The 27898-nt window shown below is 26.8% G+C and overlaps 2 protein-coding genes across 2 annotated transcripts; one reads left to right on the plus strand and one right to left on the minus strand.

The window, feature by feature from the left end:
• Window positions 1-3855: 3855 nt before the first annotated feature.
• LOC135922570 (ubiquitin carboxyl-terminal hydrolase 36-like) lies at window positions 3856-22634 on the plus strand. The gene is made up of 16 exons (XM_065456973.1): window positions 3856-3992; window positions 4034-4104; window positions 4148-4357; window positions 4400-4510; window positions 4587-4689; window positions 5992-6059; window positions 11530-11600; window positions 13263-13345; window positions 16392-16557; window positions 16752-16898; window positions 17466-17564; window positions 17716-17983; window positions 18096-19421; window positions 20329-20481; window positions 21377-21462; window positions 22121-22634. The coding sequence occupies exons 2-16, from the start codon at window positions 4095-4097 to the stop codon at window positions 22262-22264; spliced, it is 3045 nt and encodes a 1014-aa protein (XP_065313045.1). The 5' UTR covers window positions 3856-3992; window positions 4034-4094; the 3' UTR covers window positions 22265-22634.
• On the minus strand, window positions 22558-27848 carry LOC135922571 (uncharacterized). Its single transcript, XM_065456974.1, has 4 exons — window positions 27743-27848; window positions 27584-27685; window positions 24741-24848; window positions 22558-22946 (listed from the first exon to the last, which is right to left on the minus strand). Coding segments are annotated over exons 1-4 (384 nt in total). The 5' UTR covers window positions 27744-27848; the 3' UTR covers window positions 22558-22773.
• Between the last annotated feature and the right edge of the window lie 50 nt (window positions 27849-27898).

Here is a 27898-nt window from a genome sequence, read left to right on the forward strand (position 1 = left end):
TTATGCATTTTGGGTTTGTAAAGGGATGAATATGTATGGGATAATTTATTATTAATTAAGGTTAATATATTGCATAGGTAACATATGATATATTTAACTATGAATTATTATTTATAATGTTAATATATTGTATAGGTAACATATGATATATTTAATTATGAATGAGAATTTGAAGGAATTGAAGTATGATGAAGTCAGAATAATATCTATAATGTTAGATGTGGATAGTTATTTTGATTTAGTGTCTGCATTTAGTGTATATATAAATTGGATAGGAATTTGTATGATACATTAGATGGTGTATAATATTTTTTTTTCCAAATTATGAAATCTTTATATTTAATATATATATTTTTTTTTTAAATTATAAATTTTTATAAGAAGTTTTATTTGCAATTATTATATTATTTGTGTGGTATGCAATGATGTGAAGGGAAAATATTTTTACAGATAAGGTCAGCCCGTGTTGAGGGGTATGCCTTGAGGTGAAAATATTGTTTAGTTTGCATACTGGGGAAAGTTTTTTTTTTTGTAAATTTATGCTGCATAATACATTTTTTTAAATAATTTTATAACACATCACATTTTACTATTTAATTATGAACATATTTTTAAAGAAAAGACTCAAATTATTTTATATTGTGAAGGTATATTAAAAATTCTTTACATATATACCATATAGCCCATTATATTATCAATTTTTGTTACTTTGCATTCTACATTTTTGTGAATTTGTGCTAATTGTGATGACAGAGTTAGGTAGAAATGGTATATTTTTCTTAGGATACTGAGTAATTCCTAGATGGAAAATATTGTATTTTCTACATATTATATATTTGTTCCTTCATATATAATATTAAATGTATTTATATACGTATGTATTGTAATTTTATTTTTAATCTTTGTTCGGCCAAGTTTCGCAATTATTTTTAATACCTAAAGATGGATTTTTATATTCATTTTAGGAAATATTTATAAAGATGTAGCTTTGTTTTTTTTTCACATGATAGAATGAAAATTACATGTGTTGAAATTGCGTTTCACACATAGACAATGTTTTCACATTACATTATTATATGTAAAATCATTATTTCCTAATTACCATGAATCATATCCTAATAATGTATATTATAGCTAGTAGTTCCCAAATGTCTTAAAATGAATAAATTATTATGTTTTGCGGATATTACATTGTCCATATTAATGTTCCGTAGATTATAAATGCAGATACCCCAATGTACATGTCATTATTGATAATGTCTGTTTTGGCGATTTTATATTGAAATGTACTGGAGTTATTATATTATAAATCATTATAAGGGAAGTTGATTCGATAAATTCCCTGAACATCTTCAAGGCGTCCCAATACAATTATAATGGGCGAGTCGATACAATTCAAAGAGGTGATTCGATACAATTCAAAGGGGCGATTTGATACAACACCACCACAAAGAGAGGGACGCTGGGCTTGTGAAGGATGGGCGTGTTGTAACTGTTGAAAAAAAGAAGAAATAAATTTAATATAATACATCAAATGTCAGTTATTTTCTGACAGGAAAATTAAGTTTTCCTTGGGGGAAGAAGAGGAGATAAGGATCACGGGGTGTATTTCATTGTTCGGAAAAACCCGTAGTTGGAGATTGGGAGATATTGGATTAGATGTCAGCTGTGGACCTTTGGATGTCAGCTGTGGACCTTTGAGAAATGAAGAATTGGATAATTATATTATGTTATATTTTTCTACATATTTTATGTTAGATTGTTGTGGTTTTATTGGAAATAAAGATAATTATGTTAAATATGGATCGTTGTTAATGGTCAATGGTATTTATTTAATATTATTAGAAAGAATTATTTTGGGTTGTTAAGTTATATAATTGAGAGTAAAGGGCATTTTTATTATATTGTTAGGTAACTTTTTTTAATAGCTATCACTGCAAATTAACCAGCATCTATTATTTATGTTGCTATGTAATTTAAGATTATTACTATAGCGGCTGAGAGCATATAATTGTATATTTTAGATAAACAATAATGGTCAACTGTGTAGTCGTTTATATATCATTTAAAATGGAAGATAATCTTTTAGAAATTTAATATCCCACAATAATTTTCTCGATTACTTATCTTGCTTCAATAATCTTATCTATCTAAGAGGAAGCTCTAACCACCTATAGTTCTATGATTTGGATTGGTCGTTTATACTCTCTCTTACAAAAATTGTTGATTTGGTTTAGGCCTATAAATTTTTCCTTATTAGTCGATTCTATAAAACATTGTCTAAAATGGAGAGAATTATACTAGTTTGATAACCCTTTGTCAATGTAAGTTGGAATTATATTATTGAATTATGTGATTTTTTATATGCTAGTTTATTTTGTATGGATAATATGATAAATGACAAAATATGAAAATCTGAATAAATGTTCAGAGTTAACAAATTTTAAAAAAGTATAATATATTCATATAAAACCCGGCCGAAGCCCCTCAAATTAGTGCTATGGGGGGCTTCGCCCCCCCCCCCATAAAATTTTTTTTAGGTGAGCCCCCTGAGATTGTGAAGGCTAGCGACGCCCCTTAACATTAGCATTGGATAAAAAAGTTATTACGAATCTGAATAATTTTTAAAAGGGGTAAAAAAATTTTTGAAATTTGAGTATATAAAAAAAATGGATCATTTAAAAAAAATACCAGTATATATGGAACTAAAAGAACAAATAAATGTTACAAAATATATATTGTGTTACTTATGAATAATTTAGAATGTCATATGCATAATTCGATTGAATAATGAAAAGGGTTATTCAACAAAATTTTTAATTCGTTTCAAATTTAAGATTAGTATACATCATGTAACATTTTTAATCTATATAATATTAAAATACATTTTTCATGCGAAAATCACCAAAATTTGAGTTCTTGCACCTTGCTTTTGGGACTAACTCTGGTATTGCTCATTTATTAATTATTCCGACTTTATTTACTTATTTTTTTAGAAATGATATAAGTAATGAATTTTTTATGAAGCATTGAACCCACATTTCCTTATAATTTTTACAATGAAAATAGTTTCCAACCAATCCTAAACAATTAATTTTCCGACAATGGAAAATAAACAAGATGGTTTATCTACATAATAAATTGTTGGCATAATTATTAAAAAATTACTGCATCGAGTATTTTTATATTTTTTTTCCTATAAATTGTAATATTTTTTACTATTACATATGCCCAGATGATTAACGTATGTATTTGTTAATTTAATAATATTCACACAAAAAAAATAATAAAAAATATGACATTAAGAATTTTTTTAAAAAAATTTAAAGTTTAAATTTAGGTTTGGTATTCGAGTAGAGAATTGAGTTCAAGTCTTGAGTTCGTGACTTGAGTCGTAAGGAGATTTTAATCGACTCAAATCGATTCATATAAAGATGAGGTAACTAATCGACTCAAAAAATTAATCGAGTTTTGAATCAATTTTTGATTAAAAACTCGACTCGGGTCACAGCTAAGTAGACTCGGCTGTTTTTAATTGTCAAAGGCCTACCCCAAATAAAATTTATGAATAAAAAAGTCAGTCAAAAAAAAGTGCTTTCCCCCCCCTAGAAAATTCTCATCTCATCTATGCAGTGGCCTCAGACATTATAATTGGTAATGATCAAATTAATAAATAAATTTCCAATTTATTTTATTTTATACCTAACACTTTCTGCTAATTTACTAAAATATCTTCTTTCCGTTTATGCACGCTTAGAAAATTTTGGCGATACTATGAAACTAATTCAAACCTGACAAATTTTTATTCCTATGGTTATTCTGAATGATCCTCTGATATCTCAACTGATCTCTGAATCTATTAAAAAAAAATTACATAAAAATTCGCGTGATTGTGAAAAAAAAATATTTTCTTCTGCTACTAAAATTCTTAATATTAAAATTGATTTTATACTAGGAAAAGAACAATATTCATCATCCTTGTCTGCATTAAAGTAACTATTTAAATTTATAAAGTGACTGAGTTTTTTGTTAGAGCAAAGTATGGATCCTTAAATGCGGACAATAAAAAATGTATTTTAAATTCATCTTTGACTATGAATAAAAGTAATTATATAAATAAATCCATGGTATATTTAGTTATTAAAAGATAATTCTAAAATTGATGAAATACCTAATCCACAATGCACAATTTTTTCACCTGACAATCTCGAAATGGCTTGGACAGATAATTATAAAATTATTGGCTCTGGGTTAGCAAATTTAGGTAATACCTGCTATATGAATAGCACCCTTCAATGTCTTACATATACACCTCCTTTAGCTAATTATTTCATAAAACATCCACACATTGAAAATTGTAACGATAAATTATATAATCAAAATTATTAATATATTTTAGGTCATGTACAAGGTTTTTGTATGGAATGTGAGATTGGAAAACACATAAAATTTTCTTTATCAAAAGTTTATAATGTTTATAAGCCTCTAAACATATTGCGTAATCTTAAATGTAAGATGATGCCAATATATAAATATATATATTACCCATTATATTTTTTATGTATAATTTTATAAATGTTTTAAAGGTATAGCCAAACATTTCAATCCATATAAACAAGAAGATGCACATGAATTTTTTATTCATATTGTTGAAGCTATGCATAAAAGTGGTGTTAATGGTTATTCAAAGTAAATTATTCAATAAAACCTAGTTTTTATAAATTGTTAACTTGGAATGAAAGTATTGTAGAAAGGGCTGATCTGATATTCATGAGCTGGCTGCAACAATATCAATAAATATAGACCTAGCTTTTGGCCTAAAAATTAGTAACATAATATTAGGGCTGTGCCAATCCACAAATTTTTCACCAATCAGATCAGATATTATTAAAAAACTGCTGAATTTCATTAAAATATTAATAATATTTAAAAAAAATCCAACTAATTTTCACTAATGATTAAGTGTATTTTAAATTCTCCATAAGTTAATAATCTTATTTTGAATATTTGGAATGTTTATGGGTTCATATAGTGCAGCCATTTAGCTGAGTTTTAAAAGTGTTTAAATCAAGATTTTAGTCAAAATATTATTACCTAAGCCTCAAAATTTTGTCAACAGAAGTCCAAACTTTCCCAGCTGTGGGAAAAATTATTGAACATGAGTAATTTACTTTTTGACAAATCTTAAGTTAACCATTTTTAAAAATTGGCTAAATTGAGCCATTTAACAACATTAACTAAATGTGACTCATTAGATATTATAAAACCTTAAAATCTTTTTCATGTTGCAGATAATATAACATTAACAATAAATTGTGTAAAATGTTTAACTATTCTTTTTAAACATTACAACAAATAAATTGAATTTAGCTCTTTTCATTAATTTATTGTTATGAAATTACCTATAAATTAAATAATTAGATAAACAATAATATTGTTAAACACACAATATTTTAGCCAAAAAGTATTATACAAACATGGAGATTTTGCTTTAAGATGAAAGGTTTGGACATCTATCAATGAAATCTCTAGGCTCACATATTTTGGTAAAAATTTTAATTTTAAATTGGCTAATTGGAGCCATTTAAAAATACTAATTACAGTCATAAAATAACCAAAAAAACCAATTAAAATATCAGATCAGATTAATTTTTTAAAAAAAAATTATTAAAGTTATTGCTAAACATAACATTAAATTTGATAATAAAATAAATATAAAGTTTGAGATTTATTCCCTGTGAGTGTTTTTTAAAAAAAATTTTTGCTGATGGGCTTTGGCCAAATATTTTTTATTTTATAGGTCAATTATATTGTGTAAAAAAAATTGTATAAACCTCCCAGCTTCAATCTAAAAATAATCAGTTTGACATAAAACTGGTTTGGGCTATATATAAGGACTCTACATTTAAAGGCTTCAAATTTAGATTATAAATTATTACTGATTTCAGTATTTTGTTTTATCTGTGAATATAAATTTTTTTTTAAAAAAAGGTTGGATAAATTTAGCAAGCAAACTACAATGATCAATCAAATATTTGGAGGTTACCTTAGAAGTAGAGGTATATAACATATATTTTACTAAATTATATGCATGTATATATGTGTGTGTTATATAGGGATATATATGTGTTATATAGGGATATGGATTCATAGATATTCATAATCTATCGATTATAGATCATTTACTTAGATTAAATTTAAATTTGAAAAATCTGATTTGGCTGGAAATTTATTCCAATATCTAATAGACAATAATATATATACCATTAGATTGGCGATTCCTTCATTAAATGCACTAAAAGTGTCCATGCATAAGAGCCAGCAGAGTTGTTAAAGTAGTGCACTATCTTTTTTGGTAGCTATAGCTAATAGCGGCTACTTTTTTAAAAATTATTTAATTTTTTAGCCCGCTACTTTTTTTAAAAATTTTAAAAAATATAATGAATGTAAGTATAAGCACGAAAATTTAAAAATAATACCATAATTAATTATAATTTTTATGATTTATTATTTAATTTTGAAATTGAAATATATTTTCAATTTGTAATTAATATTTTCAATTTGTATTATAAACATAAATCACCTGTTAATAATTTAAAATGGCATCGCATATGGATATCCAAATCGTTGAAAGTGATTCAGAGTCAGACAATGATATTAATGAAATGGAAGATACCAGGGAAGAAAATAATATTCATAGCAATACTTTCCCATTCCCTAGACTTCAAAAAATTTTCAAGATAAATATAACAAAAACTGGCTTCAAATTTATATGTTTAAAATGTAAAAAAAATATTTCCTCAAATCAATCCAGTAAACCTCAAGAAACACCTAAAGGTAAATTATCATTTTTACATAAAATAATAATATTTATCTTATAAGACTGTTCATGCTAATAGTTTTAAGAAAATTGACATTTAAATAAATTTGACATAGGTGAATCTACGTCCAAAAAGACTAATTCCATTCAGACAAAATTAATTAATAATACAAATGCTAATATTTCTCAGAAATTAACTGATAAAGTTATTGTGGATTTTATAATTGATACAGTTCAGCCAATGTCCTTGGTTGATAATCCTCATTTACTATGATGATTAAAACTTTATCACCTGGTAAATATATTTTATGTCACCAGACACTTGTGAATAAAATAGCAGATAAGTTTAAAGTGATGAAAGATGCTTTAATAGTAGAATTATCAGAAATATCTCATATATGTACCACGGCAGATAGTTGGACACATAACAGAAGGTAAACACTTATTTATATTTATAAATTGATCTGATTAAATATTTTTAGAGCTTATTTGGGAATCACAGGCCTTTGGCTAGACCCTAGGACTTTAAAAAGAAGATCAGTAGCATTAGCCCTCGAAAGAATAATAGGATGCCAGACATATGATGTATTTGCAAATAAAATTATTGACGTCCGCAAGTCTTTTAGGATTCATAATAAAGTTTACAAGATGGTGACCGATAATGGGTCCAATTAGCTGAAGGCTTCAATATTATAAATTAATTTTTAAAATATTTAGAGTAATAGAAATCAAGTAATAGTTAAGTTATTAATTAAATTTTTCAGTATTTATTTAAAAGTTGTTTAATATTTCACATTATATATAGAATTTTTATTAACTAAATACATACATATTTTAGTAATATTATATCATAATTTATATCAAATTATAAAAAAATTAGTGAATTTAACTAATAAAATTTACAACAGAGATGGATTATTTCATTAGTTTTTATTGCACAGTGTCATTGAGCTTAACATTTAATATGATATGGTTATTGAATATTTCATGGATGATTAGATTTTTACTATATTTATTTCTTATTGATTAATATCCATCAATTTATATACAGTACAGGGAATTCAATGTATTCATTTGATAAAATATTTTTACTTAGTTACATCATAATTCCTGAGGTTTAAAATTTGAATAGCAACCTAATGATTTTACCACTCCATTTTTGATAAATATCACTACACATTTCTATTAAAAACGGGATGAATAATTTATTCTATTTAATATGAATATAGAATATTTGGTGAGCATAATGCTGAAGGTGAGACACAGAGAGATTATTTAGTAAGGCAAAACTGATACTTTCTGATCGTAGCTCTAGACTTGGGGATGATAATATTGAAATGATTTTATTATTAAAATTCAACAAATTACCATAAATATTTAAAATTTATTACATAAATTTTTTTATAATCAAAATTAACTATATTTTAATATTTATAAATGTTGATTTTTATATATTATTTACTATACAATTACATTATATGCAAAATAAAAAAAAATTGTTTTTAAATTTTTTTTATAAAAAGTAGCCTAAAAGTAGCTAAAGCTACTTTTTTTTAACAATTAGCGTAGCGGTAGTGCGCTACAACTCTGGGAGCCTGCTCTATCACTGTTTTGTTGTTTGCATGTCGATTAAATGACATTAATGTGCATTCATATAATAGTAAAGACAATTAGTCAAAGTACAAACCCACAAAATGACGCTAGAGCTAACTCTAATGGATGAACACTTTTAACTTATAATTCATCAATCTCGTAGTATACATACATACATCATTGGTAATAGTGCATACACACTGAATTTTAGGCCATTTTGCATAGAATATTTTAAGTATTATTTTTAGTTTACATAAATTTTTATATAGATTTTTTCAGGGATCCAAACCGAAATAAATATCGGTTCGGGTTCAGGTTCGGATAAAAATAACGGTTCAAGGTTCAGGTTCTGTTCGTAAAAAATAAAATATCGGTTTGGTTCGAACCTCTAAAAACCTGTTTGAACACTTTTGTATTCAAATCTACATTCGAATTATGTACAGGGAAAATATTTTTTTATTTTATCATTAATTTAAAAAACACATGTATAAAACCTTCATTTATTAATTTCACATTATAAAATAATATATAATTTATAAATATAAAAATAAATATCTATGATTAATTTTAATATGAACAATATTTTACTTTTTTATACTTAAATTTTTTTTTATTAAGCCACACAATTAATATATTTACAAAATTCGTCTCACTCAAATTACATCTATAAGGAGATAGTATAAATTTAATGGTTGAAAAACATCTTTCCACATTAACTTGGATAGCCGGCACTGCCAATATGATATCAGATTTGATATGTCATTTTTAATAATATTTTGGGTTTAATTTTTCTCTGAGCATTATAATTTATAAGCTTGAAATCAGAGACCTGCAGAAGTACCATTTGTACGGCCCGGCCCGGATTTTTTTTCCAAAAATTTTTTACGGCCCGACCCGGGTTTAAAAATTTAAGGCCCGGCCCGAATATTTAAAAAAAAATTTTTGGGGCCCAGCCCGGCCTAGATTAAAAAAAAATTTTTTTAGGCCCGGCTCGGAATTTAAAATTATATTCGACCTGGTATATTCAAAAAATTTATTATCGTATTTTATCATATTTTTCGGCGAGTATTATCATTTAATAAGCAAGTATATTAGCTAATGTTGTTAAACGGCGCGTTTTGAGCCGATTTTTAAAAACGGCTAACTCAATATTTTTACCAGAAAAACATTGACTAAGCCTCGAAATTTCGATACTATATGTCTAGACCTTTGCTCCTTCTATGAGCAAAATTTTCAGGCTTGCATAATATTTTTCTGGATAAAAAACTTAGTTATAAAAATCGGCTCAAAACGAGCCGTTTAACAACACTAAATATTTTATTTATTTTTATTCTTAACAGATATTTAGTATATATTACAAATACTATGTATTTATAAAAAAAATAAAAATGATATTTTTAATAAAAAATATAACATATATATTATATATTATATAATAATGTATTTAATCCTTTGCGTATTTATTCCATGGCAGGAAAACTATAATTTTATTATGTAATAGATACTATGAGTGTTAGCTATAGTGTTAACTTTCACCAAACATTATATTAATCATAACTATATATAATCATTATAACCATATCTAATTGACGAATATAATAATTCATGTTGTATAAATTTTTAAAAAAAACGGCCCGGCCCTGCCCGGGTATTTCTAAAAAAAAATTTTCAGGCCCGGCTTGGGTTTTTTTTAAAAAAAATTTTCAGGCTCGGCCCGGGTATATTTTAAAAATTTAAAATACTGCCCGGCCCTGGTACCCGGGCCGGGCCTGCAGGTCTCTGCTTAAAATATTTAAAAAATGTAAAATGACAATATACTAAAGTTTATAAAAATTAGGAACGACACTTATAATCAAATGGATTGATGATAATCTTTTTTAAAATAATTCAAATATAATTGAAATTTTTTCAATATTCTAATAATAACTTTCGAACCGGTTCAGAGGTATTTTAGCGGTACGGTTCAGGTTCAGCTAGAATTTTTTTAGCGGTTTAGGTTCGGTTCAGGTTCGATAAAAAATACCGGGTTTTAGAGGTTTAACGGTTCAGGTTCGGTATGGATCGCTGGATTCTTTTCATATGAACAAAAAAAATGCACAAAAAGCTTATAACGGAAATCGTCTAAAATTTATAGGGTAGTATATACTATACACTTGCTGGAATGCATTTACGATCAAATCAGATTTTTTTGAAATTTAAAAATCCAGCAGTCATTGATTTAAAAATAAATTTCGAATCCCTTATACAAAATATGTCTTTAAAAAAGTATATTATTTTAAAATGTTTTATTTACTTCTTACACATAAAAGATTTTTTTTAAGAAGATCAAAATGATTTTTTAAAAAATATTTGTGATTGGATTTCAATCATGAATGATATTATTTTATGTGTAAAAAAAATCATAAAAGATTTGCTTATAAATGATTTCTTTTGCAAAGAGGATTTGGAATTTTTAAGGTAAAATTTAATCAGTTGAGCATTTTCAAAGAAATAATCTTCCTTTAATAAAAAATCTTCATAGATCAAAATCCTTGGAGATTTTTTATTTTGAAAAATAGCACATCAAAATCTCTGCAAATTTATTTATATTCGGTAGTGTTGTTAAACGGCTCGATTGAAACAATTTATAAAAACGGTTATCTAAATTGTTTATTCAATTATCACGCAAGTCTGAACATTTTGCTCACAGATGGCACAAATGTTTGGATATCTATTAGCGACATAATGAGGCTTAGACAATATTTTCGCGACTAAAATAATAAGTTTGCCGTTTTTAATAGTCAGTTCAAATTGAGCTGTTTAACAACACTTAAAGTAATGATTATATATTTTTAAGTTCATTGTTGATATATATTATTTGCCATCTTTGTTAATCATCCATTCAAATCAATTTTGATATTTCGTCAGCAGAGTATTATAGTGTTCCATATCCACAAATGAAAAATTTTTTAAAAATGGATATAGAACATTACAATACTCAGCTGACAATTTGTTATAGGCATTATTTTTCCACAGTAAAAAGAACAACTTATGAAAATCAACTATTTCTATTAACTCTTTTTTTTAAACAATATAATCCATATTTTAATTTTATATATATAATTTTCGAATTAAAGTTATATGTAAGATGTGCCAAAAGCCTTCGGACTGTTATGACCCATTTGTTGATATAAGCCTTGATGTTAAAGTAATATTTATAATCGATTTTTTTTTGACAGATTGATTAGGGGTTTTTTTTGGTTCATAATGATCAAAATATTTAATTATATTTATTATCATGAAAAACGTTAATTTTATTAAAATGCTTATATGGTGACTATCACAATCATCTAAATAAACCCAAAGTTTACAAGTTCATAAATGTGGTCATGTAAGCAGAACTGCTTGTGTTGGAATCGTAGTTATTAAGCCGTTTCTACTGTTTTGATTACATTTACTAAATTGCTTTGGCAGTTTCTGCCCCCCCCCACTCCCAAATTGGGTTATAGAGTTTATTCATACTTAAAACGAATTTATTTTTCTTTCCACGATATTCGATGTCCCATTATTATATTCCAAGTGTTGATAAATCTCTCGATTTGAGCAGATCTTTAAAAATGCCCAACTCAATATTGTGTCCAAAAAAATATTACGTTTAAGTCCGAAGATTTTGCTAATGGATGCCACTTTTTTTTCGAATTAGACTCCTTTTTTTTAAAGCTTGCCTTAACTTAGATCTTATATTGATATTAGTTAAAGTAGTGTTTGGACCCATCTTTGCTGTACTAGAGGACTTTGTATTTATCATATTTTTCTACCTTTAAATCCCAATAAAATCAGTGATTTCCTCATTTATTTATTTTTACCCTAATTCAGTATCCTCCTACTTGTAACTTAATAAGTTCTTGGGCAATTATGAAAAAAGCATTAGACATGTAATGGAAGCTGGGAAATTTCTAATTTTTCTAGAATATTAATGGGAAAATAAATAATTCCTTCTACATACCAATCTTTGATATACTTTTTTTTGATGAAATATCAGATAAATATAAATAGAAAATTGTTATATTTTACTTTAATTTATCATTAAATTAAAAATAAATTATAAAACCTCTTAAGTATTATCTTACTGATTAAAAAAATTATAAAGACATTATTATCTGCAAATTTATTTTTCGCTATCTGCTTTGCAAACCATTTTCCTTCCTTCCACACACTTCGGGTCTTTTGCGAAACCCTACCTTTATTCCTGCTTTTTTTTGCTATTGATTTCTAATATTTCATTTTGATTCCTTATATTTCACCTTGTTTCCTTATATTTCACCTTGTTTCCTTGTATCTATCATTATCCTCTTTACTATCATAACATTATTTATAACACCTCGATTTCTTCCACAGTTTTAGTGAACCTCCCCCACAACTTATCTCCTTGTGTCTAATGAACAATTGATAAATAGGTATTTAGTAGTGTAGTTTATATGGTTCGATTTTTAAAAACAGCTTACCCAGTATTTTAGCCAAAAAATTGTGCAAGTCTGGAAATCTCATAGAGGGCAGAAAGGTTTGGGCATCTATTAACGAAATATCGAGGCTTGCGTAATGTTATTTTGACTATAATCTTAATTTAAAAATATGCTAAATTGGGCGGTTTAACAACATTGGTATTTAGTAGATGGGAGGAAAACAAACTTAGATTAGGGGCAGACTCCAACTTCAAGGTAATATCTAATCTAGGATACTATTTGGGAGTTTTAAATGGAGTAGCTGTACGATACTTTTTAGTATAATAGTTGAAATATATAGAAAAAAAGGTAAACTTCAATTTTTCACGATATATCGATCATAATTAAATATTTATTTTATTTTACAGGGAACTTTTAATCTAAATGTGGCACTCAAACGATTTATAGCTCCCGAAATAATTCAAAACGAAAATGCTTACAAATGTGAAGAGTAAGCACATATTTTTTTTGCCATTATTTTTCTTCACTTAAAATTTTTTCTTTACAGTCCATAAGAAATGAGTTCTTATATTTTATTTATAATATTTCACATGCAATGCGAAAAAAATGTAACATAACATTAAGCCATAGGATGGGCAAATTAAAAAAAATATTTAGATAATAAATACTCTTTAAATAGAGGTATTTAAGAGAATGTATTTAAAAATAAAACACAATTAAATTAGAAATTTATTTAAGTGTGTTTTATGAGACAATCAACATATATTTCTGAGAAAACGCAAATGAAAGAAAGAAAGAAAAAAAAAGAAAAGATAGAAGAAAGAAAACTCTTTAAATAGAGGTATTTAAGATACAGATACAAACTCTTTCAAATAGCTCAATAAAATACAAGATACAAATACTTGATAAATTAAAAAAAAGTAGGGCTGTGCCTATCCACAATTTTTTTTACCGATCCGTTATTTATATTGATTTTTATTTACCATCTATCTTTGTATCAATGTCATAAACATTTAAATAAATTTTCTACTTTAAGAAAAACCAACTAACTTTCATGATTAAGTTTATTTATTTTTTTTATTATCCATAAGTTAATATTCTCATTTAAAATATTTGCAATATTTATGGATGAATGTAGTGTTTTTAAACAGTTCCATTAAGCCGATTTTTAAAAAGGGCCAAATCCAAATTTTAACTAAAATATTATTACTTATTTTGCCAACAGAAATCTAAACCCTTCTCCTATGGGGAAAATCAATAAGCGTGAGTATTTTACTCTTGGCCAAAATTTTGTGTTAAACGTTTTTAAAATTGGCTAAATCGAGCCGTTTATCAACACTAACTAAATGTTACTCGTTAGATATTTTAAAATCCTTTTCTTTTTGCAGATAATATAACAACAAATAGTGTTAAATTTTAAACATTAAGAAGTAAATTTTATATTAGTTTCTTTCATTAGTTTATTATTTGTGATTGCGTATTAAAAATACCTGGCTGAAAATAAGTTCACCCTAATTATATTATTTATGAAATAAAATAAATTATATGATTATATATTTAATTAGAAAATAACCAAAAATAATAAAAAATATCAGATCGGTTTTTTAAAAAAGATCGGCCCGACCCGATATTTTTTGAAAACGTCAAATATCGGTGCCGATCTTACCCGATATTAAATATCGGCACAGCCCTAAAAAAGTATTAAAGATATTTAAAATAATTGACATAATGTGAAACTTTATATTTTTAAATGTATTTAAAAATTAAGACATATGCCAAACAAAACATTTTATTTACATTTCACTTAATATAATTTTATAGAAATTAATAACTAAATATACTATTATTTGATTGTTGTTTTTTTATATGCCTATTAACAAGATTTGCAAAGCTAAATTGTCTTTTAACTATTGCTGTAAAAGGCAACATATTATAATTTAAAATGTATGTTCCTGGTATCAAGAAAATCTTCTTTAATATATGTAAATGCTTCCAGTTCTATTTCATTAGCTTCATTATTTTTATAAGGTATATTATGAAAACAAAAATTTGAAAAGGATTAATTTGGAGACTGGTCAATGAATTATCCTTGTCCTTAAAAATAGCAAACATCAGGCTGTTGATTTTAAAACATTTTTTTATCATCAGTAATCCATCTAATTTTAAAATAAGGATTTGAAATGGTGCTAAAAAACAATCTTATTCATCCAAATTTCGGTTATAACAAGTGGTAAGCGAAAACGTAAATCTGTTTGATAAATCATGTATACTTTGTTTATAACAAATAAAATTTGGATCCAATTCTTATGATAGCTATTATTTCTGCAGTTAATAGTATTGCTAGGGTTCATTGCTTTAGAATATTCCTCAGAATTATCTTTAAGCTATTATTGGTGTTGTATTGAAGCAGAAAACTAGAAACATTTTATCTATATATTAATTTTTATTATTAATTATATATTACCATGAAAAAATTAGAACAAATTATAAGATATCTTGGATGTTATAATTATTGGTGGGAAATTTAAAAAAAAGATTAATAGTTTAACTCATTTATATATATTTCTTTTTAAATTATGTAAACATTTAAATATATCGAAAGATAATTAAAAATTGAAAGTACCTACCTGTATCTTTTGCATCTTAAATAGTAAAAGATACAGATACCCATTTAAAAAAGTATTTAAGATATAGAGATTCTTTTTCAAAATGCACAAAAAGATACAAGTATTTGCTATACTTGAATACGCCTCTCAGTTTAATGAAAGTCTTAGAGTTTCTGCCCTGGATTACTTATTTCACACTGTATTTAAAAAATGTTAAATTTAAATGCCAAAAGTCATTTTTCTATCTTTTAAACATTGGAAGTGATTTAAACGCAGAGTTAAGTAAGTGGCTTGACCTTAGAGACCTATGCGCCTTTAACCTAGTCAAAGCTCAGCGGTTTATCATCACAAATTAGTCTCCTTGAGGGGCTAAAAATAAATTTGTGATAAAATTTCAACTTTAGGAGGTTCCATTTTCCAAATGAAACGAGAATACCTTGCATTTATGATTATTGTTTACGGAAAAGTTGTTGTAACTTATCTTGAATTGACTAATTATTTGTAGACAAATGGTTATGTCTTTAGTTGCGTAATGGTTATTGGTGAATTCGGCACATTCCACAGCGTGCCTGAGAAAATCCGCTCATCGAGAGAATTGATTTATTTACTATTTAAAAAATATTCTCAGGCTGAGTTAATGTTTTACCCATTTGGCATATAAATGGAACAACTACCCAACTATAGCCATGCCCTAAATTGATTAAAAGCAATTTAAATTCTATTTCTATATTTATTTATTTTTTAAAGTAGCTTTTTACTTTAAAAATATAGTGGGCGACTCCCCAATTTTTTTTTGTTACGAATCTACCACAACTTAATTATTGTACAGATTGAACTCCTCTACTATGCTTGCTAGTCACTGTGCTACCTTGATTCAAACATTTATTTTAAATATTAGCAATTTATTTATTTTATATTGATATTATTTAGATGCAAGAGGAAAGTTCCGGCCCAAAAATGCGTCACCATCCATAGACCCCCTCGCGTTGGTGTTTTCCACCTCAAACGATTTACCGCCTCGGGCAATAAAATTACCCATTTTTTTGAATACCCCGAAAGGCTCGATATGACGCCTTATCTTAGTCATGATTGCAAAGTGAGTTTCAAAATGTTGTCTTGTCTTGATTTTAGTATTCTCATAAAATAATTCATAAATAAGTTTTATTCATGGAGGGGGGAGGGTACTGATTTTCCGACATTTTTTTGCTATTACTTATACAAATTTTTTAGAAGAATAATAATTTTAGTATTTTTACATTTTTAAATGTTTGAACTTATCATTTTTTATAGGAGCAGGCGAGTAATGACTTAGTTATTAACATGCACTATCGACTTTACGCTGTTTTGGTGCACAGCGGCTATTCGACCAATTACGGCCACTATTTTTGCTATTGCAAAGCCCAAAATGGATTTTGGTATCGGATGGACGATGCTAATGTAAAATTTTGTTTTTACTTCTTTTTTTAACTATTGTGTTTGATTTACCATAGGCATTAATTAATCACTCGATTTTAAAATAACCTATATATAAAAATTTTGTAAATTTGGCTAGAAAAAGTATTTAATTTTTTAAAAATATCAAGTTTCCTTACGTTTTCTCATTTTTAAGCCTTTTTAAAATTTATAGTATCTTGAAGCAAAAAATTTTTTTAATCGGGTTATGGTACGTTAAAAAAAATTGTAACTCATTTTTCCATACATTGTCAAAATTATGAATTTTTAAAATGGCCGCATGGGAATTGGAGGGTCTACTCCAACAAATGTCGACTAAAAAATTTTTTTCCTTAACGATACCGTGAGAATCGGGGCATCTTTAGCCATCCTAATAGCTTTTATTATAATTATGTTTTTGCCACCATTTTTAAAAAATCTAGTTAGTAGTCACCTGATTTAAAAACTACCGTTTGTTTTTTGTTGTTATTTTCTAGTTTCGATTTGTCCTTATAATTATATTACATCTCTTTTTAAATGTATACTCTTATTATCACAAATATATTTTTTTAGGTAACCCAAACGTCTTTACAGAAAGTTCTTAGCCAGGAAGCCTACATATTATTCTACATTCAGGAAGACAACGACATCAAAAACTTCCATAATAACAAGGTTTTCATCTGTCATGAATGTTTTGATAGGACTTTATAAATTATATTTAAATAATTTAAAAAGTTTACACCATCTTCATGTTCAATAATTTTTTGGCCACCATTTAAAAAAAAATAACACAAATTTTATTAAATATTTTTCCGATTACTAGGCTCACCCAAATCACATTCTATCTAATGGCGTCGCCTCATCAATCTTTTACAAAAATCAAAGCTCAATTCAAAACAATACAAATAGTATCAAAGCACGCCAAGATATTAATAATAATAGTATACTAGGACCTAGTTCAAACGATGTTGCTACCAAATCACATCTTGATATCGGTGCTAACTCAAATGATATGGCCATTAAATCACCCCTTAATAATCGCGAGATAAAATATGGCAGTCAGTCTAATTTAAGGCACGCCAGTTTAAATGGTAAATATTTTGTATTATGATCACTTAAAATTTTTTTTAAATGTTATTCCATTTACTTCTTTTTTTTTAAAAAAATTACCTTCACCTTGAAAATCAATTTTTTTTTATTCAGATAATTTGAAACCTAAAATAATTAATGGGTTAACTCACATGCTAGTTCCTTACCCGGAATCGCCACCAACTCCTAACTTGGAGAATTTGAAGAATCTTAACCCAACTTCTAACTCGAAAATGCCGTCGAATAACATGGATGAGACGACTAGTAACGATAAATCAAACGGGACCAATAAAAAATGGAAAGATTTTAATTCCAAGTATAACTCATTGGCCGCTTCCTTCGGCATCAACAGATCTTCGACCAGTCATTCAAATGGCAACGATAATCAGAATTATGGTGCAGCTACTGAAAAATTGACAAATACACCGAACCCCGCCAAACATTCCAAGATTAGTTTTAGTTTATTTAGCGGTAAAAGTCCAGTTTTAGCCATTACGCCATTCAAAAATAATAGTAGTAATTCATCAAAAGTTTCTACCACATCTCTCGACCAATCGAGTTCCGCGAAAGTCGATAATACCCCCAGCGAAAATAATTTCAATCTAAATAATAATGATTCTAATAATATTAATAACGACACGCTGTCAAATGAAGAGCTCGGTAAGAGGGTACACGGAAATCTTAAAATTATTATTAAGAAAAAGAACCAAATTGACAATTCTCGTTGCACGTCCTATATCGCGGAATTGTGTGATGATAATAATCATATACCTTCAAAATCTCAACCGAACTCTACAAAAGTTATTATGAACACGAACAGAAAGTCTTCTAATGAACCCATCGATACTACTGAATCTATCACTAATCTCGAACCGATTTTAGACCAATCGGCTAAAATCCTGGACTCAAGTACTAGAACCAATTCAAACGATTCAGAGCTTTATAAACGCAAACACTCGCGACGTCATAGAGACCATAAAAATCGCCACAAGGAACATAAAAACCGGGAGAAAAAATTGCGCATAGAAATCAACAATGGAAAAAGTCTTTTAAGTGGTTCTAGCACCAACTCAAATAAACACCCCCCAAAATCGGAATTAGGAGTTAGATTATCGCAAACGTTAAACAATGGATTGGAAGACTGTGAAGATGAACGGAAGAAGCCTCACAAACATAAAAAGAAGAAAAGAAAACGTAGTAGAGAAAGACTGGTCGACAGTTCTAGGATACGTGCTGCTGCGAATGACGAAATAGTTGATAATCGTAAAATCGAAAACCTCGATCAGCTGACAAACAACGTTAGGTCAGATGATGGTAAGAAGGATACTAAAAATATGATCGCGACAATTGTTAATGCTGCCGACAGCGAAAAAAATAATCAAACTCAAGGGGCCTCGTCCCTGTATACATTTCCATTCAAGAAGGACGTTAAACCAACAAGTTTTTTTTAAAAAAATTTGAAAGTTTAAATGATATATATAAAATTACATTGTAATTAGGACACCAAAATCCATGAGCAAATGTGTTCTCATATTTTAAATCAGTTGCTGGAAGTAATTTTTAAACATGTAAAATCCAAAGTATATACCAGCAGGCTTGAAGTAACTTACCTTATAAATTTCACACTTTTTCTGTGGAAATTTTGTATATTTTTCAGAGACCCATACGTACCATTTATACGGCCAGGCCAGGATTTTATATTTTCCTAGCCCGGATTTTTTAATGAATATTTAAAATATTATGTTTAAAAAAAAATTCGGCTTGGGCCTGATGTATCTAAAAAATTAAAATAAGGCTCGGCCCGTGTACCAAGGTAAGGTTTAGGGCCTGCAGGTCTCTGATATTTTTAAAAATGTTTACGAAAAATCAATGTAGAAAATAATAGTTCAAAAGTTTATATCAAAATAGTCCCACATTCTCGATGTGAGTATGGGTGGAGTATATTTTCGATCAAATCAGAATTTTTTTAATAAGTTCCCTCAGTTAAAATGCAGAGTTTCCAAATTTCCTGAAGATTCCTTATATTTCAATAAATATGGCATGTCATCGGCCTAATATTATAGTGTTCTATATCATTTTCGAAATTTTTCATTAGAGCTTTAAAAAAAGTTTCTTGTATTTTAAATAGGAGATAACGCCTAAACAATTCAAATAATGGATTATATCCTAAATTATATTTTAATATTTTTTATGATAATTTGGAAGAATTATGCTAACTGAAGAATTACGCTAACTAAAGAGTTGATTTAATCGAAAAAATATGGATATGGAATACTAAAACTAATACTAAGTCAGCGATGTATATATTTATATAGTAATTATATCATTCTTTATAAAATTGCTACAGACACAATGCATTATAATAACGCCGCTGATATCATTACAAATTCTACTCATTCGCCCGTTACAAATTTCGATAAAAATCAATCGTTAAAATTATACCTATCGCAGAATAAACTGAGCCCATATTCCAAAAATTTTGGTTCTAACAGGAACAAAGGTTTGTATTATATTATAAATATTTTTAATGAATTATATAACAACATTATATCGTCTCTTATTACAATTTCGAAAGTATAAATGGCTAAATTAAATTCATTAGTTGTTAAATCATTAAACTTTGGTTACGATAATCCTGAAAAATTGGTCTTAAATCTTCAAGTTGAGGCTAAGCTTAGAAGTTTAAGTTTATTTTTTTTAGGCTAAGATTGATTAGGCCGTATTGTAGTTGGCGATAGTTAGGTGTTTTAACATCTCTAAAATTTATCATATCAAAGAATATACCGCCTTAATAAGGGGGAGGGGGGTTGATTTGAACATGTGATCGAAATTAAAATAATTTTAAATTTGCAAACAAGGGTGTCATCCCCCCTTTTCCCTTTTGAGTAAATTGCTTTATTAATCATAAATAATTATCTACAACAAAATAAAGTAAGGGCTAGAGAATCACGCTATTCTTGTCAGATATTTGACCTGTTGATGGTTAATATTGCTACTTTAACCGACTAAAGATAGTAAAGTTTTAAATGGAAGATAAGGTAAGATGATATGAGATAGCTATTAGATTTTAATATTTAAGATGAAAAATTTCAAAAGGTAAATTATTTTTTCAAGTCTTTCATACGTCCATTTTCTACCCTTAACAAAAAATAGCTCACAACATTCCAATTTTACAAACGTTGATATCACTTTTTGTTTATTATGATAAAAAAAATATAATTTATATTTGGCATTTAATGACTTTGGCCTAGTTTAATAAATTGAAATATCTGGCAAAAATATAAATATGCCAAAATGTCATAGGCGGCCATTATGGAAAGTTTATTTTATATTCATATTTAATTAAGCAAGCTTTACAAAAAAATATAGTTGTAATTTCAAAAAAAAATCTAAAGTTAGAACATTGGAAGATCTAAATAACAACCCAACCGAAGCTGCGGATAATATTTTCAACTCGTCTTATAATAACAAAATTAACCAGGTTATTATTATTATGCGTTTTCATAAATTCTATAAAATTTGAGAATTTTTTTATACAACTAATTCCACATTTATAAAATGGTTCCCGTTTTAAATCGCTAAAAAAAATGGGAAATCTCCATTACTCTCCTAGAATTTTTTTTTAATAGTAATATTGAAAATAATATTAACAGATGGTAGGAAAGTTTATTCCCTGAGGTTTTTTTTAAAAAAAAAATCCTCCATTTTTAATGATTTTTTTAAAAACTCAATTAAAAGTGTTTGCTTCCCTAGAATCCATTAATATTATTTCTAATATAAAAATTCTAGAAAATTTTAGTGAGATTCCCGATAAAATATTTTATTTTAATTATTACAATTATACCAAGTTATTAATGTTTCTCCAAAAATCAATAAATTTTAAGAACTTTCCCTCCTTTCATTTTTTTAAAAAATAATGATAAATATGCTTTAACCAATAAAGAGGGGATTTTGTTTTCTTATTCTTGACAGGAAACATTTTTTTAAAAAAAATACTCTCCTAAAAAATGGAGAGGGGGGGGGGTGGATATAGAACACTATATTACTTATCCGACGAATATGTAAATTGAATTTTTATTTGAAGTAATAAATGAACTTTTTTAAATAAATTATTTTATATATTTTAAATATAAAAAAAGCCCAAAAAATTTAGACGCAATTATTCGTTCAACGATCTGAACGGAAACGCAAATCGCCACTCAAAATCTTCGAATAAAGAAAAAACTTTATTTATTTTTCCTAAAAATCCGTTTCAATCCTTTTTAGATAACAAATTGAAATAAATTTTCTCGACAGATAGCTTTTAGAGATGTATATATGTTTTCATTCATTCATTGTTACGCGATTTTGAAACATTGCTAAGTTTTCTTTTTCAAAAAAATAAATATATTACATATTTCAATTTGTAATTTATATTATATTTATTCAAACCCGACACTGATTTATGCTATGTTATGATATGATAATATATTTAAATAATTACGTTTCAAAATACATCCCCCCAAAAAATATAATATTTATCTGCAAAAAAATTTGAAGTTATTTTTTAATGTACACAATTTCTTACCCATTTTTTTATTAGCAATTTAAAAAATTATCATTTATTTTCGTAACGAATATTTTGTTTTGTAATATGAAAGAAAATACATATTTCTAAAAAAAACGTAAAATTATGAATAAAAGCATAAAAGATTATGTTTCAATAAAATTAAGAGAAAAAAACCATTAATATCAAAATGTATTATTTTAAAGTTGTATTTAAATTATGATTTATAGATGAAGAGGGCAATATTTAAATATTCCGCTTGATCATACTCTCATATATATCCATGCACAAATTAAGCAAAGTACATCTTGACATGAAAGGGAAATCGTGCTTGGCTTTGATCGTTTCTGATACTGCTGCTTGTGCCGCGTCTATACTACCTCTTTTGGCAAACATAGCCGGTTGGGACATAAGCGGATCTATTTTTAACAATATTAAAATTATGGCAAATTGATAAATTGATAACCATTGGGTTGATACAAATATCTTACATTTTTTTGCAGCAGTATGTTTTATTAAAAAGTTCCTAAATTAATTTTGATTAAATGTCTTAGTTAAAAAAGGATAAAAGTGGATATTCGGCAGGAGTCTCAGCTTCATTAGCCTAGAGGGGTCTAGAGAGCATTGTAACTATCCATGCATTTAACTTTGATATATGCCTATTCAAAAAAACGAATATTCGTTTCGAATGATTCGAATCCAGTATAAATTGTTTTGTTCAAATAATTTGATCGAATATTATTTTATTAATTATTCATAATAATTATCAATATGTTTTTTAATAAAATTTAAAATTTGTTATTCCTATGGATAACCTATCAATTTGATAGGTGATATGATTAACAATGTATAGATCGACTACTCGTGAAAGTCATTTCTTAGTTGGAACCACCTCTCTTATAAAGAAACTGAGAAAAACTGCCTTAAAAATTGGCTTGGCATTATAAATTAAATTAATATGCATTTTAATTTCGTTACTAACCTAATCGTATGTTTATCAGATTTTTATAATAATTTGAATTAATATAGCAGAATATCTTTAAAAAAACTTAATGGAATACGAATGATAAATTATTCAATCCGTTTAAACGAACAATGCTATTAGCTTAATTATGAATTAATAGTATCAGATGACTGAATGATGAAGTTGTGTAAGCCTCATCTACGATATTATATCACCAAACCTAAAACATTACCTTGTAAATCATTTAAAGTGCATTATTAAAAAAAAAGGATGCAAATAATGTTTGTCTATCAATGTATACCAATTACATTATTGATTTTAAAGATGCACATACATTGAAGTCTGCTGTAACTGTCACTGGCTGTAATAGACCATCTAAATACCTTTAAATAGCGGACTTCAATTTACTTCATTTTTTAAATATATTTTAATGAACGTTGATGTGAACATAAAATGAGATTTATTCAAAATACCTCCTTAACTGTGCATCCATTTAAATTTAATTTAACAACTTATTTTATTATATAGTAATAGTATAATCACGGTGAGAAAAGATTAGAAGCGTTAGGTGATAAGGAATGAGGATAGAAGCGATAGGTGATGCCTTGAGGAGAAATAGGGTTTGACATGTTGAACAGAAGTCGGAAGATCTATTGGATGAACAGATGTCGTCTGTTTGAACAAGAGGGCGATCAATCAAATACAAAATGAATAAAATTGCAGATAACACAAATTTTAGGTTCATGGGCGATGCCCGGGTGCGCGGGACATGGAGCAAGATGATTAGAAGGGAAACTGGCCTATCCGGGGGAACATAAAAAAGGTTCACTAAACAAAAAGAAGTTACCTAATATAGGTAACTCACATTTTTATTAATGCTTATATTTTAAATTAACATCAACCTTTCGCAATAAAAGATACGATTTTAATAAAAAAAAAATTATAATGGTTCAAAAAATATTAAGGATAATTTAAAATAATATCAATAAATAGATCTTTAAAACTCGTTCTACAGTTGAATCTATGAATTATCATACTTGCAACCAAATATGGAAATTAAAGTGCTAGACAATACTCACTTTAAAGGATATCTAGATATAATTCTTGTGAAGATGCTATAAGAAACGAAGAAAATGTAAAAAAAACTAGGGCATAGAATAGATTGTAGTTCTAAATAATTTTTTATATTCTTACTGTTAAAATCAATCGAATCTTTCAGAAATTACACAAAATTTATGTGAAATATTACTATTCATCATAGGCATTCCAGACATATAGGAAGGTGGTCCCATAATTCCGGGCAAAGGTGGCGGAAACATAGAAGTCGTTTGCATATAGTTCGTTTGCATGGTTTGCACTTAAAATATCAATAATAAAAATAAAATAATGTTAAAATTTGATATTTTGTAAAGAACCTTAAATAAAATCTAAAAAAAAAAATATTAGTTAAAGGAATATCTAGTTGTGGCCAAAACAGAATACTGGTTAGGAAAGATCAAAATCTTGTGAGATATCCTTATTGTGGAGAATTTAACTTAACCAAGATATTTAAAAAAGGGGTGTCAAAATTTATAACTGCTTATCCCATGGCGCATTGCATTATTGAAATATTTAAGGGGGAAAGGAGCCTCTTAGTATAAACGTAGTCAGTATTATAGAGACGAATTTTTTTTCGATTTCTACCACAGTCCTTATGGCAAATATTATCGATATATTATCTACCAATATTTCTGTAGGGTTATTTGAATTAGTTCACATTTGAATTTTATTTATTTTATTTTTATGACATTCTCAGTAAAATAATATACATATTTTCACGTATGATAGAAATAATTTAAGGAGTTATAAATAAAAAATGCTTAAAATATAATTAATAAATCCTGACGGTAAATTGTTTATTAAACGATAAAATAATCCTAAAACCTAAATTATTGTTCGCATTGCTCTCTTCCTTCATTTTTACTCTAAATGATTTGAATTTTTTTTAAAAAAATCATACATACCCAAATTTGAATTATAATCAATATTATACACTATCAAATAACCTTGATGTCAAAAAATTTAGACCATACTCATAACCTATAAATTTAACATTTTGAATATGTCAAAATTCATAAAATATTTTAAAAAACAATCATATATTTAAAGAATGTGAGAATCAATTATTAATTTTAAAAAAAACCCATATCATAATGTCAAAAACTCTTATTTTTATCTTTATATCTGATTTAACAAATAGATTATGGGATCGTTTAAAATATAAAATATTTATATAGGTAATGAATACACGAACCAATTTCGTCAAATTTTGATTTTTGCTTTTTATGTTAAAAAAAACAGTTTTGTAAACTTAAGCATTTCATAAAATTCTTTATACAAAACTATCTGCCTCAGTCATAACATTTAATTTAATTTGATATAATAAAATATAATTTTTTTTATATTAGTTAGTAATAAATAATTAATGAAATTGCATAGTATTTTTTTTATAAGTGTAATCACTAAAAAAATAGTTATTAAAATGATTATAAATTTAAAGTGCAAATGTTATCATTTTATTTCATTATTATTCACATTAAATTATGATAAAAAAAATCCTTACAATCAAAATAATTGTAAAACTTATAAATTTTAAAAAAATAATATGTTGCTCATTTTAAATTTTAATTACACATTTCTGCAGGCCCCGAGCCAATTCAAACCCCACTTCCATCGGGCCGAATTTTTTAATTTAAAATACTAGCTCTACATACTTCCAATAATAGCCAAAATTATTTAAAATAACCAAAAAAAAATGGGCTTTGCCCGTAAAATAATTTAAAAAAATAATAAAGCCGTAACAATTTTAAAAAAAAAATCAGAACAGGACATAAATATGGTAGGTCTTTGTTTTGGTCCAACTTCTTCTTTAACCCTGCATTATTTAAAACGTTTTTAAATGTTAAAATAGATAGAAGACTCTCCTTTAACATTGCAAGCATTTAAAATGCGATGTTAAGTTGAAGTAGGACCAGGTTTAAAAATCATATCAAATAATTATTAAATTTATTGGTAACTGGTTAACACAATAGGATTCAGAATATATATTAAGTCATGCTCCAACGGTGAATGACAATGGATCTTATGAATAGTTTTAAATAAAGTAGATTGATTTCAAAACTATTATTTTTTGTTGATAGGTTTATTACTCTTTTTCGACTTAAAAATTTAAAAAAAGTACACTCACTCTCCGAAAGAGCACGAAAAATCGAAGACACGAATGGGAGAAATATATTTTTGATTGATAAATATGAGTATTTTTTTGACATTTTCTTCTCTCCGCTATTTTCTTAGTGGATCATAATTGTTATGAGAGAGGGTAAGAAAATGTTTTTATAGGCAAAGTTAATAGCATGGCTCTATATCCTTTATATTTAACTTAAATATACATAAATTTTAAAAATATAATAGAATTCCAAGCGAAATGTCTTGCAATTTTTAAAAAAAAAATTGTTAATTGATTGTCATTTACATCAAGAAAATTCCAACCTGGGCCTAAAAAAATACAAAATAGATCATAAATGGTGTTTTAATCATGAATATCATAAATGGTGTTTTATTTATAAATGGTATTTTAGTAATCATAAATGGTGTTTTACATAAATGGTGTTTTTAATTGTAAATGAATCATATATGATATTTTAGTCATAAATGGTATTTTAAATCATAAATGGTGTTTAGATCATAAATATTTGATAGATAGATATATATATTTTAATAAAATAAAGTGCTCTGTCAAGCTTAAGGTATATATCATTACATTATTTAAAATTTCGAAATAATTTTTTGCTAAACGGCTTCGATTTGAGCTGTTTGAAAACGTCTAACTCAATATTTTAGCCAGAGCCTAAGCACTCAAAATTTTGCTGATAGATGTCCAAACCTTTATGACATCTATGAGCAAAATTTTTATGCTTACCTAATATTTTCCTGGGAAAAGTAATGAGTTAGCCGTTTTTAAAAGTGGGCTCAAATCTAGTCGTTGCAACATCACTCGAAATACTTAAAATAATACTTTATTTCAGGTTTGTATAGAGGATAATAATAACTAACTTCCACCAGGATATGGTTGAATAGGCATTCCGATATTCCCACCCATTCCTCCTGGAAACATAGGCGGCGCTCCATAGTAAGGGGAGGGTCCTCCTTGCATCACTAGAAATATAAAGAAATATTAATTTCTAAATTTAACATTTTATTTATTTTTTTTACTCTTTTTTTTGTGAGTTTATTATTATTCAGAATTTAGAACGAATAGGGAGTGAATGTTGATATAAAGAACATATATTTTTCTTAAAAAAATTATGATGATTTTCAAGACTTAGAAAGGTAACAATCATTTATGCGTAATTTAATTTGATTCTTAAA

Source organism: Gordionus sp. m RMFG-2023, chromosome 1, assembly GCF_954871325.1.
Source record: "Gordionus sp. m RMFG-2023 chromosome 1, tfGorSpeb1-WG-v2, whole genome shotgun sequence".
NCBI classification, from domain to species: Eukaryota; Metazoa; Nematomorpha; class Gordioida; order Chordodea; family Parachordodidae; genus Gordionus; species Gordionus sp. m RMFG-2023.

Bases quoted from the DNA above. Each gene is read 5' to 3' on its own strand.
- LOC135922570 (XM_065456973.1), top strand. The intron at 6,060-11,529 runs GTATATAACATA...TTCGAATTAAAG, and splicing joins AGGTTACCTTAGAAGTAGAG to TTATATGTAAGATGTGCCAA. The intron at 20,482-21,376 runs GTTTGTATTATA...AAAAATCTAAAG, and splicing joins TGGTTCTAACAGGAACAAAG to TTAGAACATTGGAAGATCTA.
- LOC135922571 (XM_065456974.1), bottom strand. The intron at 24,849-27,583 runs GTTAGTTATTAT...TGATATTTTAAG, and splicing joins TCAACCATATCCTGGTGGAA to TGCAAACCATGCAAACGAAC. The intron at 22,947-24,740 runs GTAATATTTCAC...TGTTAAAAATAG, and splicing joins TGGAATGCCTATGATGAATA to ATCCGCTTATGTCCCAACCG.